The 17,689-nt window shown below is 31.2% G+C and overlaps 1 protein-coding gene across 2 annotated transcripts; it reads right to left on the bottom strand.

Moving 5' to 3' along the window:
• Positions 1-3,394: 3,394 nt before the first annotated feature.
• Positions 3,395-10,005, bottom strand: LOC148609823 (uncharacterized). 2 transcript variants are annotated; one of them, XM_088540898.1, is made up of 5 exons: positions 9,959-10,005; positions 7,480-7,551; positions 6,664-6,841; positions 5,051-5,124; positions 3,395-3,569 (listed from the first exon to the last, which is right to left on the bottom strand). In XM_088540898.1, exons 2-5 carry the CDS (start codon positions 7,541-7,543, stop codon positions 3,484-3,486), a joined length of 402 nt encoding a protein of 133 aa, XP_088397024.1. In that variant the 5' UTR covers positions 7,544-7,551; positions 9,959-10,005; the 3' UTR covers positions 3,395-3,483. The 2 variants fall into 2 exon arrangements, with proteins under 2 accessions (XP_088397024.1, XP_088397025.1); XM_088540899.1 differs by lacking the exon at positions 9,959-10,005 and adding an exon at positions 9,155-9,192.
• Positions 10,006-17,689: the final 7,684 nt, after the last annotated feature.

The raw sequence follows: 17,689 nt of genomic DNA, 5'->3' as shown, positions 1-17,689 counted from the left end.
AAAACAAAAGCCATCATGGCAAATCATTAACATATTATGGTTAATGCTACACAAATAAACACAACGATGCTCAGTCTATTACATTCTATTGACAGTTTTTTAATTACTTTTTATAACTAAAACCAAAAATTAAAATCCAATTGATGAAAACAATTAACGGACAGTTACACAATATTCTCTTATTCCATCAGTATTTTTTTTCCTTCTATAGAAACATCCGACCACAGTCTTGCTTTTTAATGAAAACCAAACTTTCCTGGAATTTGGAAATGTCCTGGAAATCAAAATGCCGGCATAGTACAATCACGACCGTCATCAATAGGCTGATCGTTGAGAGGGCAAGGGATATGATCTTTAGAATATTTCGGGCATCCTGCTGGCATAGTACACCATTTTGGTCGAATGACCTTGGCTGAGATTTTGTATATATATCCTTAAATAAAATGATCATATATTATAAATTTGACGAAGTGAATGTTTTGTTGATTTTATCAACTTTGCATTAAAATATCTTCTATTTTTGTTACAAAAATGATCTTATATTTTTTGCTACAAGATTGAAGTCATCACTACAAAAGTTTTATGGTCGTCATTATGAACTCGTGTATCGCTAAGGTGTATCCATCAGCACCATGAAAACTGATTTATTCAACAGGTCATAGTTTTCCTTTCCTCGTTTGTCTACCCCAGACTTGACTTTTTATGAGCAACTCGACGGGTGTTTCTAGAAAAGCAGAGGACGCTTACCCTACCGGTGCACCTGGTCCATGCTCCAAGTTTTTTAGTGGAGTCCTAGTTGCTCATTTACTTTTGTTACTTTGTATGTATGATTTTAGTTACTTTATGTTCTTTGTTGTGTATGTCTGTTTTCCATGTCTGGTCTTTGTCCTTGGATTACATTCTTTTGATTACTGCTACAATCTTGGCTCCCTTGATTACTTTTTCAAATGTTTTGGCTTTTAAATGGTGAATTGCAAATTACATTGCAACCTGACCTTGCATTATCAAATTCAAAAAGCATTGCATTAAGAAACATATCAATATATGATGTAACCTGTCTAAACCGATCTTCCTCTTTGTGATTTACATATGTTTTCATTTAGACAGGTTTTCAGATTATTCATAATTCAGTTTGAACAGGTTATAATGTATTAAGACATGGATCATCCGAATTGATAATCTTCATTTCAGCTCCAAAGAATATTGTCATTAACATATAAACGATAAGTCCGCGAACAAAAAATTAACATGTGGCTTTTCATATCACACTTGTTCTCAGAAGGTGAAAATTATATAAAATGTACTGTAGAATTCGAATTAAAGGATTAAGTTCAGTATAAAAACATTAAAATACGATAGAATCTGTTTGATGTTTAATGTGGATTACATCTCAAGATTGGGTTTGAATGAATAATTATACATTTCATCATTTAGACCTGTAGATGAAATGAAAAAAAAACCATGCCCTATCAACTAAGAAGTAAAGGTATTATGCTTTATTACCATGTTTGACAAATGCCTTAAAAGTGTTTTTAAAAACCTCTTGAAAAAGTTTGGACAGGGTTCCACCTATGCCCTGTTATTCCAACGGGGCTGAGAGGAATTAACCATTACGTTTGCCGATAAAGAACATACAGTAAAGTCAAATCATGGCTATACAACATTTTTTCACACCATTCAACTCAAGAGACCTTTTTACTTTGTAAAAAAATAACATTAAAATCAATGCAAGTATAAAAAATAGCGGGAAAATGACTGCCCAGAACAAACTTTTGTCACCAAAAATTAACTTAGAATACCATGTTTCCTAGAGAAACAAAACAATCATTGGAATCCGAGCAACTAGTGAAAATGTTCGCAAAATGGCAGTCATAGCTGCCAAAAAAACATTATAATACTGTCAGTCTGCAAAGAATAGCTTGTTTATCTCATTACTAGCGTTCATCTCCATTTTTTTCTATATTTGAGGAAAAATATCAAAAAAATTGACCCCTATTGTTAAAGACGACAGCTATGTTTTTGACTGATGAAAAATTCAAATTAATCAATTTGTGCAGAATACTCTAAGAAACAATTATGCTGAATTTTATCACATGTTTTAGAGAAATGAATTGGTTATAAACGACAAAAAAATCTGTTTTATGGGCCTACACTGAGCGACAAGCTATTTTGAACATTTGGCTTAGGTCCGTCTTCTAATGGTGAAAAATATATTTACAAATCATTTTTTTTTCTTACCTCAACGGATTTGAGCTATTTGCACAAAAAAATGTATTTTGACCCTCTTATGTACTATCTTAAATAACAGTGGCAATGTTTTTCGACGTTTCAAAAATATTAAACAATCTGTTTGTGCAGAATACAATAAGGAATAATCATACTAAGTTTCATTTGATTTTGAGTAGTTGTTTCAGAGATGATTTTTGAAGAGATGATATCAAAAATAGCCACAAAATGTCAAAAAGGGCAATAACTGAAATATGGGTCGACAGATGCTCACCAAATATTACCACAGATAGATCTGATCATGCTTAAAACTTTTACTGTTGTTAGGATGTGAATTAACTAATGGTTTTGAAGAAATATTAAAAAAAAAAACTGTTGTTTGAACCCTATGTTCTATTTTAATAACGGTGGTCATGTCTTTCGACGGATTACAACTTTGTACCTGAAAAAACAATTATGGTTAGTTTCATCCAAATCCATTCACTAGTTTCAAAAGAGAAGATGTTTGTAAAATTATTAACGACGACGACAAAGGACGCCAAATGATGGCAATAGCTCACACGATTTACGGCTAGTTGAGCTAATAACATGTAGCTTTGGGAGGGGTTGTATCACGTATAACATAATTTAAATGATTCTTATACAGATTAATGATAAAGTATTTATACAAACGTTTGATGAATGTATTTATATTACGTTTATACAAACCTTTTGCTGAAATTAGAAAATAGAATTCGTATCATTTCATGTACAAAGTGAAGTCGTCTCGATACCCTTCAAATTAAATAGTTAAACCAGTCTTAACCGAATTCCTACGGCACCTAAAAATTGGTTCCGTTTAGACAGGTGTTCCTATTTTAAAGAGATTTTTTCAAGTATGGTTCTTCGATAGGTTTTCGAATCATTAAATTTATGGGTTTAGAAAGGTTTTTGGATTATTCAGTGTTTGGTTTAAACAGGTTTCACTATTGTTTTTACAACAGTGAATTTGAAATTCATGTATTGAGTACAAACGATACATATATGTAAAATTAATATAAATGGTTGAAATTAAAAGATCTTGACGTACCGGGTTGATATTGTTTTAATCAGCATGTTACATAAAAATAAAATTCCAAATTTGAATAAACTTCACGTTGATGTTTGACCAGGTGGACGCTAAAATATGGATAACAATTAGGATTTCATATTTTTGCTGCTTTGGCAAAATCTTTTATACATGAAAAATTGAAAAAGTGATGCTTAAATCTTAACAATCTATTTACATCCTCCAAAGAGTGGTCCTTCCATGTCATTCATATCACATAGTTTGCAGAACATCTGGGAGTTATAATGTGGAACCTCTGAAATATGAAATAAACTTATCGCTAAACAAGTATGATACTTGATAGTGAACTTCGAACTTATGATTGCACTAGTGTGGCACTAGAATAAACATGGAAATACATATTGTTGATTTGTTTGTTATATGAACTGTTTATTTCATCTTGAAAGAGGAAATCATATCAACGTCTTGGATCTATGACACATTTTTTAATGTTTTGTAATTTTATGGGCATACAACTTAAGTAAGCAGGACTTAATGTTCAAATCTGGTTACAAGAGGTATAAAGTGATCAAGGCTACTGTCCTTCCCTTCGTTTCTATGAGTAATCACTTAATATGTTGACAACCGATTCATATAGGGAAAGCATATAGCGTCATTTTAATTCGGAATGTCCTGGATTATCCTTTGTAGAGCTTTCTTTTAGTTTTCAAAGTTGTTTCTAAGGTTAATCAAGGCATAATTTCTTGGTTTAATATATGACTCACATACACTCAGGTTAATCATTGACTTTCCAAGAGCTAGTAATTTCTTGTCATGAATAGATGAATTCAAATAATTTGGCACGTCGCGAAGTGTGCCTAACGAATACACGTACTTAAATTCGGCGATTTTCTGCAGTTTCAATTATATTTTTTCTTGCAAGTCAGTACAGGTATTGTTTGCCCCCTGATGATTGTCGATGAATAAGTAGAACTACATTATCTTATTCATACAACTATATCGAGGAAGAAAAATTTTTGCCTAGATAGAACTTATCAAATATTTCCTAAATGGGAACTATCGGTTTTACTGGATTTCCAAAACAAAGAATAAAATAAAATTATCAATTAATAGTATGCATAATGAGAAAGTGCATTTGTTTGAATGTTAGCTTTCAAGCCAAGAAAGACACCTCAAGCATTTCTATTGATACTGAACTGTATTGACATTTCGTGGTTTTTCTCTTTGCTTAAATGTCGTTTGCATGCATAAAAATTGATAATAGCGTCCCGGTTGATTCAGTGGTGTTATACCCATAATTTGCCCTGGAGAACAGATAATTTGAGAGGGTATCCTAACTAACAACATGTGCATAGATAAGAATTGAGAATATTTGCCTTTCAAGTGAACATATAAAAATATACTTCATTCTTAATCGTGATAAGTTTTCCGAGGACCAAAGTGTAACGACATTTAATATTTCTTCAAGTTTTTGAATTGAGAGGTAAGTTCATTAAGCTGGGTACATGTATATCATTGCGTAAACTTTTCCCTTGTTTCATAATTACACCAAAATGCCCTTTGATATTCTGCAATGGATAGCTATTGGATGGAAAACATTTCTAGTCTAGTGATAATGAATGTCATGTCTTTTTGGTGACGAAAAGGAGAGAAATTGAGACAAATGATTAGAAAACATGCAGGACTTTGTTTGCATCCAACGATTATCAAGCCAAATGAAATATGGAATAAATTTTCATTAAATATTCATTTCGACGGAAAAAAACTTGAACAAACCTCTGCTGTAGTAGACATACCAAACATCTGGTGAAACTAGTTCGGCTTTGAAACAGTAGTAGAGACCATAGTCCCTTAAAAAAGTACGATGTAGAAAATTACAAAATCTGTATTACTACATTTAAATATGTTTAACAGAATCGCTTCTGCACTATACAGTTTGTTCGGTAAAAACAATCGTTTGCATTAAATAAAGTTAAATATATTCTATAGTAGCAGTCTTTCTAAAACTTATACAGGGGGTGCACTTCAAAAACACACACTGAATTCACTTTTATTTCTTGTTCAGAAACAGTTACAGACCACATAACTAGAATTAGTTTTCATTTGGTTGATGTGCTTTTTGATTATAATTATATAGATTGGGTATGAAATTAGCATTTTGCAGCAGTTATCGTTCTTTGGTTTGATTTGGTTGATTTTAGTGGGAGATGAATGTATGATTTTCTCAAAAGTGCAGATCAAAATACATAAAGGACTATCGCTTTATAAAAATAAAGCACATATTGACCAAAAAACATCAATTGTTAGGTGGCTTTTTCTATACCAATAATCACCTCTTCTATAGGCAGTGTCTGAATTTTATATTAACTGGTACTTCAATTGACATGAAGTGATTCAATAGACTTGTTTTTCGTTTTTGTGAATATGATTTAGACAGCTTTAAATGTTCATATAATATTTCCCAGCACTTAATATTCCAACTGAGTTGATTGTTTTTTTTTATCATAAAGTTTGTACTTATGAATGGGAAGGACATATACAATTGACGCTCTTAGTCTAAGTAATTTTTTTAAGTAGCAGTGTTTGTAAGAATCATGCAAATTCTGTAATATGTGATACACTTCAAAAAAGGCTACACATTTTAATTTTTGTCATTAAGTTGCTTCATAGGTCTTTATGGTGAAATGCATAATTACTCATTGAAATCTATCTGTTCTTAGAAGATAATCCACATTGGAAATCGATCCGTTTCTTTATCATTCATTCTATTCAACACTGTGTTCATTAATGACATTTTATTGTTTGTACAGTTTAGTATATAATACACGAACACATTACACAAAGTAATGTATTTATTTATAAAAAAAAAACTAATATACAAGCACACGCCACTTTATGTAAACAAATGTAACACAACTCAGAAAGATCTTTTTTTGCATATTTGTTTTGAAAAAATGAAGCAGCATGATAAACTTTGTTAAAAACAAAACCATCTTAAATTAAATGAAGTTTTTTTTCGTATTGGCTTAATTACTGGTCCGAGGGTATCTATTTATATTGGACTGAGGCGTGGACCCATGAATCAGCCAATATGTAAAACCTTACAAAAGTATAGTTGGCCAAAATGACGTATTGGTCTGGTAAAAGCCATATTGGACGGCAAAATCTCGTATTGGCGCGATTTTGAATTGTAAAAGTAGATTTGCAATTTGATCAAATTTTCGAACATAATAATTGAATTGAAAGAATAGAATTAAATTTTTTGATGCAAATGAAGTAAAAGAAAGACAAAAAAGCATACCTATCAAAATCTTAGAAAAGCTATAGCCTCAGCTATAAAAATAAAAAGCTACTTTTATTGAAGCTGCCATGACTATAAAGGAACTTACTTTGTAACAAAAAACGATCCTCTTCTTTCTATGCATTCTGATGTGGTGAATTCTGGCGAAGGTCTAGACACATTATTATGTGTTCCAAATCCATTTTTATCTATAAACCACAAGTTATCCTTTTTTGCGCCAAAATACCATGGTGTGTTTCTCCACATACATGGCCAAAGGCATCCTCCTAAAACGTAAAAACACAATAAAAACGTTCGAGCAACTATGGACAATATCAATTTCAGATTAAGATGCACATGTGCATAGTTTGTTTTAATAGATACTGCTATTTTAAAACCATGTGAGAAGAGTTAGTATTACGACCGTCATTGAGGTGCATTTATAGTTCTTCTTTCCCTGTTTACGAGAAATTACAGCGAAGAGTAATCAAGGGAACCAAGATTATTGCGGTAATCAAACGAATGCAATTCAGGTACAAAGACCAGACATGGAAAACAGACATACACAAAAAGAACATAAAGTAATTAAAATCACACATACAAAGTGACAAAAGAAGAGCAACTCGGACTTCACTAAAAACTGGGAGTATGACCAGGTGCACCGGTAGGGTAAATACATCTTCTTTATTTTTTTTAAATTGCACTTATCTGACATTCTTTTATATAAAAAACGGAAATGATCGGACTTTTATCGGTGTAAATTAAAGAAACGAAAATTCCAAAATATTGCTTTTGAACAAATCACAATTAATTATATCTTCTTCGGAAATAATATTAAAAAGATACAAGTTTTTCATTTTACCATACTTAGTTTACAGTCTTAATTTTTCTATATATTATTTAAAAAGAAATATTCTTGTCTTACCTGGCCATGAGTGACATCCCACAATAAACACAAATAAAACCAACAAGCCGAGACACTTGATCATTTTATAGGCTGAAAAAGAATTATACGATTATATGATAATAAATTGGCATGGGCGAATGACAAAAATATGAAAACAGGTGTCAAAAGAACTCCGTGGTTAAATGAGTGCAAGTGCGAAACATGTTTCATGTATGAATTAAATCTCCAAGCATTCTTGGCAAAGTGATAATACTTTGCTTTTTCGTGTTAACCAATAAAAATATCAATTATATTTGTTGTAAATTTCGAAACAAGTGTTTCAAGAAGTAACCTATCACAAACATCATAAGAATCAAATATGTAGGCTTATCCAAAACTTAGTTGTATACAAGAAGTACTCAAAACCAAATTAATTATATCCTTTATTATTTCGACTTTCCGAATAATTCTTCAGGATTTTTATATACATTTTGCATTTTTTGCATGGCAGAATGTAATTCAAAAATATCCCTTACGTCGAGTATTCTCCAACAATTTGCACAAGGCTTTAAACTTATAATATTATGATATTTTTTGTGTTTTAGAATGGGCATTTAATTTCTGATCTTTTGAGAATATAAATGTCGAAAATGAACATGGTTGAAATAATGATAAATTACCATCATAAACAGTGAAACAAAAGATAATTGTAACTTTTGAATCGTTATTATTATTATTATTACTATTTCTTTATATATAAATGTCGCAGGACGGCCTACCTGCATTGTAATAGGTAGTGAGATTTGAATACTAAGCCAGTAAATTGACTTGGCTAAAGGATTAATTCTTTAGCCGATTCGTTTTGTCGCTGGCTTGTCACTGAGCGATCTAGGGCTAGATCCTCAGTGGCGGAGTATAATTTTGTGAGTCAAATATGCTCTTCCGTTACATATATATATATATATATATATATTTATTTATAGTATAACTATATAAATTATATATTAAACTGAAAATAAAGCGAAAAAAACAAAACACAAAGAACTTAAGCCAGAGCAATATAAATAAAAACGGCAGTGACAGTAGGTATTAGAAAGGGTAAGCACGACGCCGCCGACAGAACCCGTCACTTTGCAAGTGAATATCATCCCGTAATAGCCTAACAACAATAAAGCAGCTTCTTCCCGCCAATCAAAAAGGGTACCCATCAAAATATTTCGAACTGCATGCAATTAAACAAAGAATCATGATGGAAAAAGTAAACAGCGCGGAAATGGAATGATGTAGGAAAATCAAATCACGATCATAAAAATTCCCCATTCAACATTGATAGTATAAACTATATCTGACTAAATTTGTTCTTGAACAGGATATAAAATATCCATACGCACGCTACAAACTGTCACCGGAACAAGAATTTTGATTAAAGATTTCAAAAATATGTGATACCTAATACGTAGGACGCTTACCCTACCGGTGCACCTGGTCCATGCTCCCAGTTTTTAGTGGAGTCCGAGGTGCTCATTTACTTTTGATACTTTTTATGTATGATTTTAGTTACTTTATGTTCTTTGTTGTGTATGTCTGTTTTCCATGTCTGGTCTTTGTCCCTGGATTACATTCTTTTGACTGCCCTATAACCTTGGTTCCCTTGATTACTCTCTCTCAACCCACTCACATAATGACAGTGTGATAAAAAGACAGAATCAAATACCTCTGTTGCACTATGTCGCAGGAGCTACACCAGGAAGAATAAAATCCATTTGTTTTGATATTTAAATATTTAAATCATTTCTGATGTTTGTTTTCATACATTTTTTTCATTTTGTGTTGGGGGGGAGGGGGTGTTAGTTTTTGGTACCCATCATTTCTGATGTTTGTTTTCATATATTTTTTTTTTCATTTTTTGCTGGGGGGTGTTAGTTTTTGTTTTTTTGTTTTTTATTTTTGTTTTGCTTTTTTTTTTTCGCATTCGGACAAAGATAACATATATGTATGTGTACCTTCAATTTCAGTTGGGTAAGGAAAAACTTGATATTCAAAGTAAATTTCCGTAAAATAGGGATAGATGCATTAAAATGACAGAAACTGGTTTGTATAAATAAAAAAAGCGTTGTTGTGGTCTTGCTCCATAATTATTATTATTATTATTATTATTATTATTATTATTATTATTATTATTATTATTCAATTTTCATTTGCTTTTGTTATTTATCAATTAAAAGATCGAGATAAAATGCACAAATAAGTAAGACCTATATATATCTTAGTTCAAATAGGTAGGGAAAAGTTCTTGTTTCATTAATCTCTTGTAACAAATAATTCATTTTATAGGTTTTCATCAAATTGCCGTAGTTACTATATACTTAGGGCAATTTAGTAATGAATGAATTATTTTTTTATAGTCATAAAGAATATATTTGGCAGATTAGCAAAATAATAATTATGTTTTACTATAAAAATCAAATATGAAACACTTTCAACCTACAGTATGTTAGTTTTAACAAATTTGACTTACCGGCGTTGTGGATTTTTAAATATCATACAGCAGCACTTATTTCAAACTTCTCATTTTATGTGACAATTCATTTAAGTAGAATTCCAGGTAAGAATCATGCACAAAGTGATCCATGGTTGGAAAGCCCACATATTTTTTTTTTAATTTTAATTTTGATATTTTGTTTAAAATGTTATAGTTCACAGAAAGTAACATGGGGCTTTTCATATATCCTGTGCTCTTATAGAATATACTGTAGAATACAAATTTAACCCTGTAAATGACACTAAAATAAAATAGAAACTGTTGGATTTTTAATGTGAATCATTTCATAGGAGCAGACAAATTTGAATGAGTAATTAAATATTTCATTATATAGACCAATAAAGCAAATTAATATCAAAAATAATAAATAGTGTTTTTTCGATTGTATCACATTTTACAGAATTTGCATGATTCTTACAGAAACTACTACTTAAAACAATAAACCATGATAGATGCAAAGACAAATGTTCTTTAGCTAAAACCGCATGCCATATAACATTGAAACTATACTTTGTCTATTTTAGGGGTTTTTTTTAGTAAAAAATATCTGTGAATCCATAGTTCATCATCTGTCATATTATACTATACTCTAACACAGATTGATCAAAGGCATTAGTATGTGGAATGTAATGTAAGACTTTGAAAATATGTATATTGGATTGGATCCGCGTCAACTGAAATGGTATAATGTCCCCTGTTATTCTCAATAACTGAATTTGTAACAATTAAGCTTTCAGATTGGCTTGTTCTCTTCAAGCAAACCAGGTTATTCTGTATAATCTGATTTGAACTGATTCAAATAATGCAAAAGAAAATTAGGTTATCAGTACAGGACAAACATTTAGTAACACTCGAGGTAAAATTATGCAAAATATGATTCCTTGTTCTTGAGGAGGTTTAGATCATACAGAATGCATAATGATTCAAAACATTGGGATATGACTCTGTAAATGTTACTGAAATACAAAAGCAACATTTGGTCTATTTATTTAAAGTATATCTTAAACAAGGCAGATTGAAGTGAATAATTATATATATCATGATATAGATCCTGACGGCAACTTGAAAATAAAAATAAAGATGCGTCGCCATTTATGGGTATATCACTTACTGCATGGTACGTACAAAGTGTGCTGTTATAATTTGATTATCATTCATTAAAAATCATATTACAACCAGTGTTTCCAAACGGTATAAACGGTTTATACGCAATAACGTAGAATGGGTCAGTTTTCAATTTTATCAACGGTTTGGCGGTGTAAACTGTCGCAAACCAGGTCATTTTGTAAAACATAATGAAAAATTAAGAAGCATTCTAGATACGAATCATGAAAAATGTGATTGATGGTTAGAGTTGCTCATTTACTTTAGTTTTCCTTTCCTCGTTTGTCTACCCCAGACTTGACTTTTTATGAGCAACTCGGCGGGTGTTTCTAGAAAAGCAGAGGACAATTACCCTACCGGTGCACCTGGTCCATGCTCCCAGTTTTTTGGTGGAGTCTGAGTTGCTCATTTACTTTTGTTACTTTGTATGTATGATTTTAGTTACTTTATGTTCTTTGTTGGTATTTCTGTTTTCCATGTCTGGTCTTTGTCCCTGGATTACAGTTTTTTTTATTACCGCTATAACCTTGGTTCCCTTGATTACTCTTAGAAAGACTACATATTTTTATATTTGATATTTTGTTAAAAATGTTAAAGTAAACAGAAAGTAACATGTGGCTTTTCATGTAACCCCTGTTCTTAAAAAATAAAAATTCTATAAAATGTACTGAAAAATTCAAAATTAAGGGAGATATCTATATAATTGACACTAAAACACAATAGAAACTGTTTGATTTTCATTGTCGATGATTTCTTATTGGAATAATTACACATTTCATCATATAGCCCTTTATAGCACATAACAAACACGAAAATGTGTAGCCTTTTTTGTGGGGTGGTGTATCGCAGATTACAGAATTTGCATGATTCTTACAAAATTATACTTATTAACAAGTCTAAACTAAATTAACTTTAATTATTTTAAAAATAGATAGTAATGATATCAGTTGCAACGTCTATATGATTAATATTCATTCAGTTGTGCACTTTTAGCATAGTTTGTTGACAATCACATATGACTAATTGTTTTACCTTTGATTCCCCTTTATGATGATGAGCAACTTGACGGGTGTTTCTACAAAAGCAGAGGACGCTTACCCCAGAGGTGCATCTGGTCCATGCACCAATTTTTAAGCGGAGTCCGAGTTGATCATTTTCTTTTGATACTGTGTATGTATAATATTGGTCATTTTATGTTCTTTGCTGTGTATGTTTTTTTTCCATGTCTGGTCTTTGTCCTTGGAGTGCATTCTTTTGGTTTGTTAGATTTTTAGTTCCCTTGATTACTCTTGAACTTTCTGCAATTACTAAATGAAGCACGCATACAAATAAAAACATCACGCATTTTCAATATTGGCTTTTGAAAAAAATAAATGGTTAAGTAATGATTTTTTTCTGGTTTGTACGGAAAAAGAATTTTTTATCTTTGCAAATATCTTTTTTATTTCTTCAAAATACAATATGCTTTTATATGAATGTCAAAATAAATATTTCAGTGGATCAGTAAGATCTAAATTAAAGAGCGATTGTATAGTACATGTATACCCGCCATGAAGCAAATATGGTAGGATTGTCAAATTTGGTGTGTCTTATTTTGATGACATAAATCCTGTCTAAAAACATGCATGTGCTTAAAATGTGACAGTGAATACGAGTCACGACCAATATCACTCTCGATCGCCGCAGGCTAAGTTTGTCCATGCAATAATAAATTCTAAAAATCTTAAGACCATAGGCGTGGTTAAACGTGAAAAGCATATGAAAAACGTCACAAATGAAGGTCTTAGTTCCTACTTCATAGATAAGTTGCATCAAACTTGGATGACATCACAGTGAAATGATACTCCGTAAGGACCCCCGTATCGTGCAACACTTATGTTCAAAATATTTGGGAGCATAAAGAAATTAGTCTTATTATAATTAAAATAATTCACGCACATTCCATTTCATTATTGTTTTACCATAGAGTGCCCGTTAATTTACCTCTCACGTTATCGCCAATATCTATTTTATTAAAAAAAATCAAATAAAATGCTAATCAGCTATTTTCGATCCTCTATAGTAGACATTTAAACATACTTTTACATATGGTGTTGTTTGATTTGTATTCATGAAACTAAGACTAATGGAACTTCCTGTAATAAAACATTTGCATTAGTAACGTTATCATACTGGTTAAAAACCGAAAAAAAACTTGTTTTTAATTAAAAGCCCTCTAAATAGTGTCCGTTTAATTATTTTTTAACGCTTCGAAGCGCTAATCATTTGGTAAACCGCTAATAAGATAACCAAACAGAATCCGGGAAAATTAGCAAATCAGAAATTGAATTAAGATACGCTCACAGTTTTATCAGATATACATTAATAAACAAACTGTGTACGTATTTTTTATATTTTATGTATTTTCTTTGTTTGATTTGTCTGGCTGTTGTCCATTCATTACATTCTTATGATTTTTATAAATTTTTAATGTTTCTTATGTTTAGATTTTTACAGATTTATGATATGTACAAATAACTTTTAACCGCAGTGTGTCTTTAATGTTTTTGTTATATGACGCATATCATTAACCAAATATATGCAATAGATTGATCATATATGATATTATATTCTGTAAGATATAGTATTTCAAGGTGTGTCTGGAGAAAAATATTATTTTGGTCATACAATAAATGATTTCTATATACATGTCAAACATATTTCAAATGAAGGTTACAAGATAAACACAAGCAGCTGTGCGTTTTCAACTTTTTTTTTTTATTTATTTATTTATTTTATTTATTTATTTTTTTTTTTTTTTTTTTTGTAATACAAACGATCCATCAGAGTAAAACTGTTAATTACCAATCCATATCAAAATCGGGCAATGCCTATGTTGACTCATGATTTGGAAAAATCAACGGAAGAAACAATGTTTTTTTCGGTTTACATATTATTATATGACAAAAGTCCATGCAGTACTATACTCGACGTCACATACAACACATTTTCGAATTGAAGCTCTACTTTTTAAACCGTCGGGACTTACCGCTAGAGTTGTCTCTCTTTTATTTAATCTGAAGATAGTTCGCAAATATGTATGACGTATTAGTACCAACGAGTCGCTTAAATCATGCGTAACAAATCCTTACGGGAATATCCCATACTAATAACTGCCATGTTGGTTTCTACGGGACGATTTGTTTACAAACGAAGTTCGTAAGTTCCCGTCGAACTCCGGTGACAATCGTCTGCTTGATCAACCTCTCGGTATTGTACGTTGTTCGCGTAAAATAAATCCGAGATATCCGAAATAACGCCGAAATGCATTCTGGGTTCTTCGGTTTTTGGACAAACCATTTTAACGTAAACAACATCTCCTAGCAACACGATCACTGTAAACATGGCCGACTTTTTACAATGTAAATATTGGCACAGAGAATTAAAATCAGACCGGAATTTAACGATTCAATGTTTAGGGAGAAGCCGTTTGGCTGAACGAATGAGCAAGTCATTTAAGACAATTTAAACGACGGTAGGTGTCAATAAAGTCGTAGAAAATATTTTTATTCAAAGTTTAACAGTATCGTATTTATATGACGCCGAGTATAGGTCTATGCCTTTGGAATAAATACACTTCAATTTCCCATTAAAATCAACCGAATCAAATCATAAACGATGATTCTTGCAAATTGCTAATAAATCTTTGCTTTATATCTAATCTTTAAGATAAAGACCTGGCATGTCTGAAATACAAGATTCAATTAACAAATTATGGAGAATATTTGAATGTACGAAAAATGAATGCACTTGCGGGTCGATACATTGTATTACTTCTCATTGACCATACGTTTAAAGAGTACAAGATTGTAACAGAAATTAAACGAATGCAGTTCAGAGACAAAGACTGAACATAGAAAACAGACACACAACCAAGAATATAATATAATCAAAATAATACATACAAAGTAACACATGTCTATGAGCTCGGACTCCACTAAAAACTGAGAGCTTGGACCAGGTCCACCGGTAGGGTCCTGCATTAAAGTATTATAATTTACCAAACAATAAACAACCTTTTGGCCAGGTTACGTTCATCACAGTAATTTTTGCCATAGTAAAAAATGCTACATCATCCATGTTATGCTGAATAATCTAGTAAGAAAATTGACCAAAATGTAAAGCAAGAATATGTCTTAGGTATACTCGGGATACACCACAGTTTAACACAAGAACGTTTGTAACAAATTCGTTGATTTTTATTATCTCAGATTATTTATTATTATTATTATTATTATTATTATTATTATTATTATTATTATTATTATTATTCACTGTAACAACATAGACATAAAATGTATATCTTTTTTATTATGAAAATATATATATATTGTTAATGAATAATGTATCATCTTTATAAAGGTTGTACAATATTGTCTTTTATTATTTATAAAAGAATTTATTTTCATGTTCAGTAATGCATGTGTACCTCAGATAAATGTTAATTATAAATGTATTGCTTGTTTGATTGGTATGTTTTTCACTATTAAGTTAATGTAAGTAAGAGAACATACCGTTGGTTAATATAAATGATACAGTATTTAAGTAGGACAAAAATATAAAAATAAAATATTTAATACATTTAGTATGTTTTATGTAGAACAAACCAGGAGTGATTTTTTATTTTCATAAATTCCACGGATATAAGAGGTGTAAATATAAATACAGGGATCCCCTTATTCAGCTACTCTTGGTTATAAAGGGATTTCGAAATATATGTTTATATGTAAAACAAACATTGATTGTCGTATCCCGTTTTAAAGAAATTTTTGTAGTAATTGAAATAATGAGGCAGAAAGACGATGTTTAAAGTATCCATTATGCATTCATCTCTCATTTAAAAATGCTAAGCCTTAGTATCCATAACGTTACAACCCAAACGCCTTTTTCTTGATGAATATTTGAATCTTTAATTCATCGAATAATTCTGTATTCTGCTTCAGCTTTTCGAATGTCGGGAGAATGGCGGACAGGAAAACATTTACGGAACATTTGTCTCAGTAACTGTAAATCACAGCCACTAGATATTTGGTACACAACTTCAGAGTGTTAGGACCCATACCGTAAAATGCAATTTTAGGTTTGTCGAGGTTCTGTATACTTTTTGACTGCATGAATCGAGTCAACTTGCAAATTGTATAATAATTTTCAAAAAGCAATGGCAAAACTGAAACCTTAATCACTTTGAAAAAATTCTGTCACAAACATTAAGTGCGAAAATATCTTTCATTCCCTAACGCTCTTATTCTGATGCATATGTTTTATTATCGATCAAAATTATTAACAACGATATGAAAACATTGCTTTGGAAGGCATGTTTCAATTCATCTTTTTTTATTGTGGTATGTGGTATGGCATTTCTTAAATATGTTCATAAAGAGTCAAACAAAAGCACGAGTAACGACCTGATCTGCTTTTGAACAAACTTCCACCGAACTGCTCATACAATGGTTGAATTAGGGGTAGACAAAAGCAGAAAAAGAAAGACTCGGTGAACAAATCGGTTCTTGTGGCCCAATTGGATACACCCTGAAGATATAAGAGTTTACGATGACGACCATAAAACTTGTAGTGATTTTCAGGAGTTCGAAAAGCAATAGATGGTTACCCTACCGACATGTAGGTACATCTATTCCTTGCAAAGTGATTGCACATACATTTTTTTGTTCGTATGTTTTTATGTCCTTGTATGGTTGTTATCCTTGGATTTAGGCTTTTTTTATTTTGTAACAAAATACAGTTCCTTTAATTTCTATTTCACAGACCATAATCTTTACGTACCCTTACATAGGGACTAGGATATCAATTTAGTGAACGTTGATTAAGTTTTTTATTTAAGTTCCGGGTTACTATAATTTATTTTGAGAACATTTTATAGGTTCACCGAACAATATTATAGACGGTAAGTAGTCCATAAATCTACCCCTTTCTTCATATTGTAGTTGGAAGCAGGCAGAGTTTAGTACTGAATAAAGCAGAGGTGTGACATGTTGATGCATAGAGAAAAGATAGATAAACGGTGATAGTAAAAATAAAGGTTAGTTATCGTGTGGTTTCAGGAAAGCAAATAAGGATGATGTTGACCAACTAAAGGTTAGCTATTGTGTGGTTCCAGCAAAGCAAACAAGGATGGTTTTGGTCAAACAAGAGGTAATTCATAGCGTGGTTTCAGGGAAGCAAACAAGGATGATGTTGACGAAATAAAAGGTAGCAATTGTGTGGTTTCAGAAAAGAGTTTCGAAAAATCCGAAAAACGAAAAACGACGGACGCCATCTTATGATGATGGCACATCCAGAACTTGGGTTCAGGTAAGCAAGAAAAACAAACTTTAATTATCATCTAAACATTAATAAAACTTCCGGTTTACAGAATTTACGTTGTTTACAGTCATCATTTTATTTTTGCTAATTGACGAAGGAACGCAAGTAAATAGAAATTTCTGCTTTGAATAGAAAGTTCATTTTATGCCTTATTCTTATTTTTTTAAATTGGATATGATTATTTATTAGTACAAAATGATTTGTATGTGTACTTATAATAACAAAGATTTTTAAAAAAAACAA

Source organism: Perna viridis, chromosome 8 (assembly GCF_037379345.1).
Source record: "Perna viridis isolate PV_CMFRI_1.1 ecotype Kerala chromosome 8, ASM3737934v1, whole genome shotgun sequence".
In the NCBI taxonomy this organism is placed as follows: Eukaryota; Metazoa; Mollusca; class Bivalvia; order Mytilida; family Mytilidae; genus Perna; species Perna viridis.
Note: the sequence above shows the minus strand (reverse complement) of the source record. Positions and strands in the feature narration are given on the sequence as shown.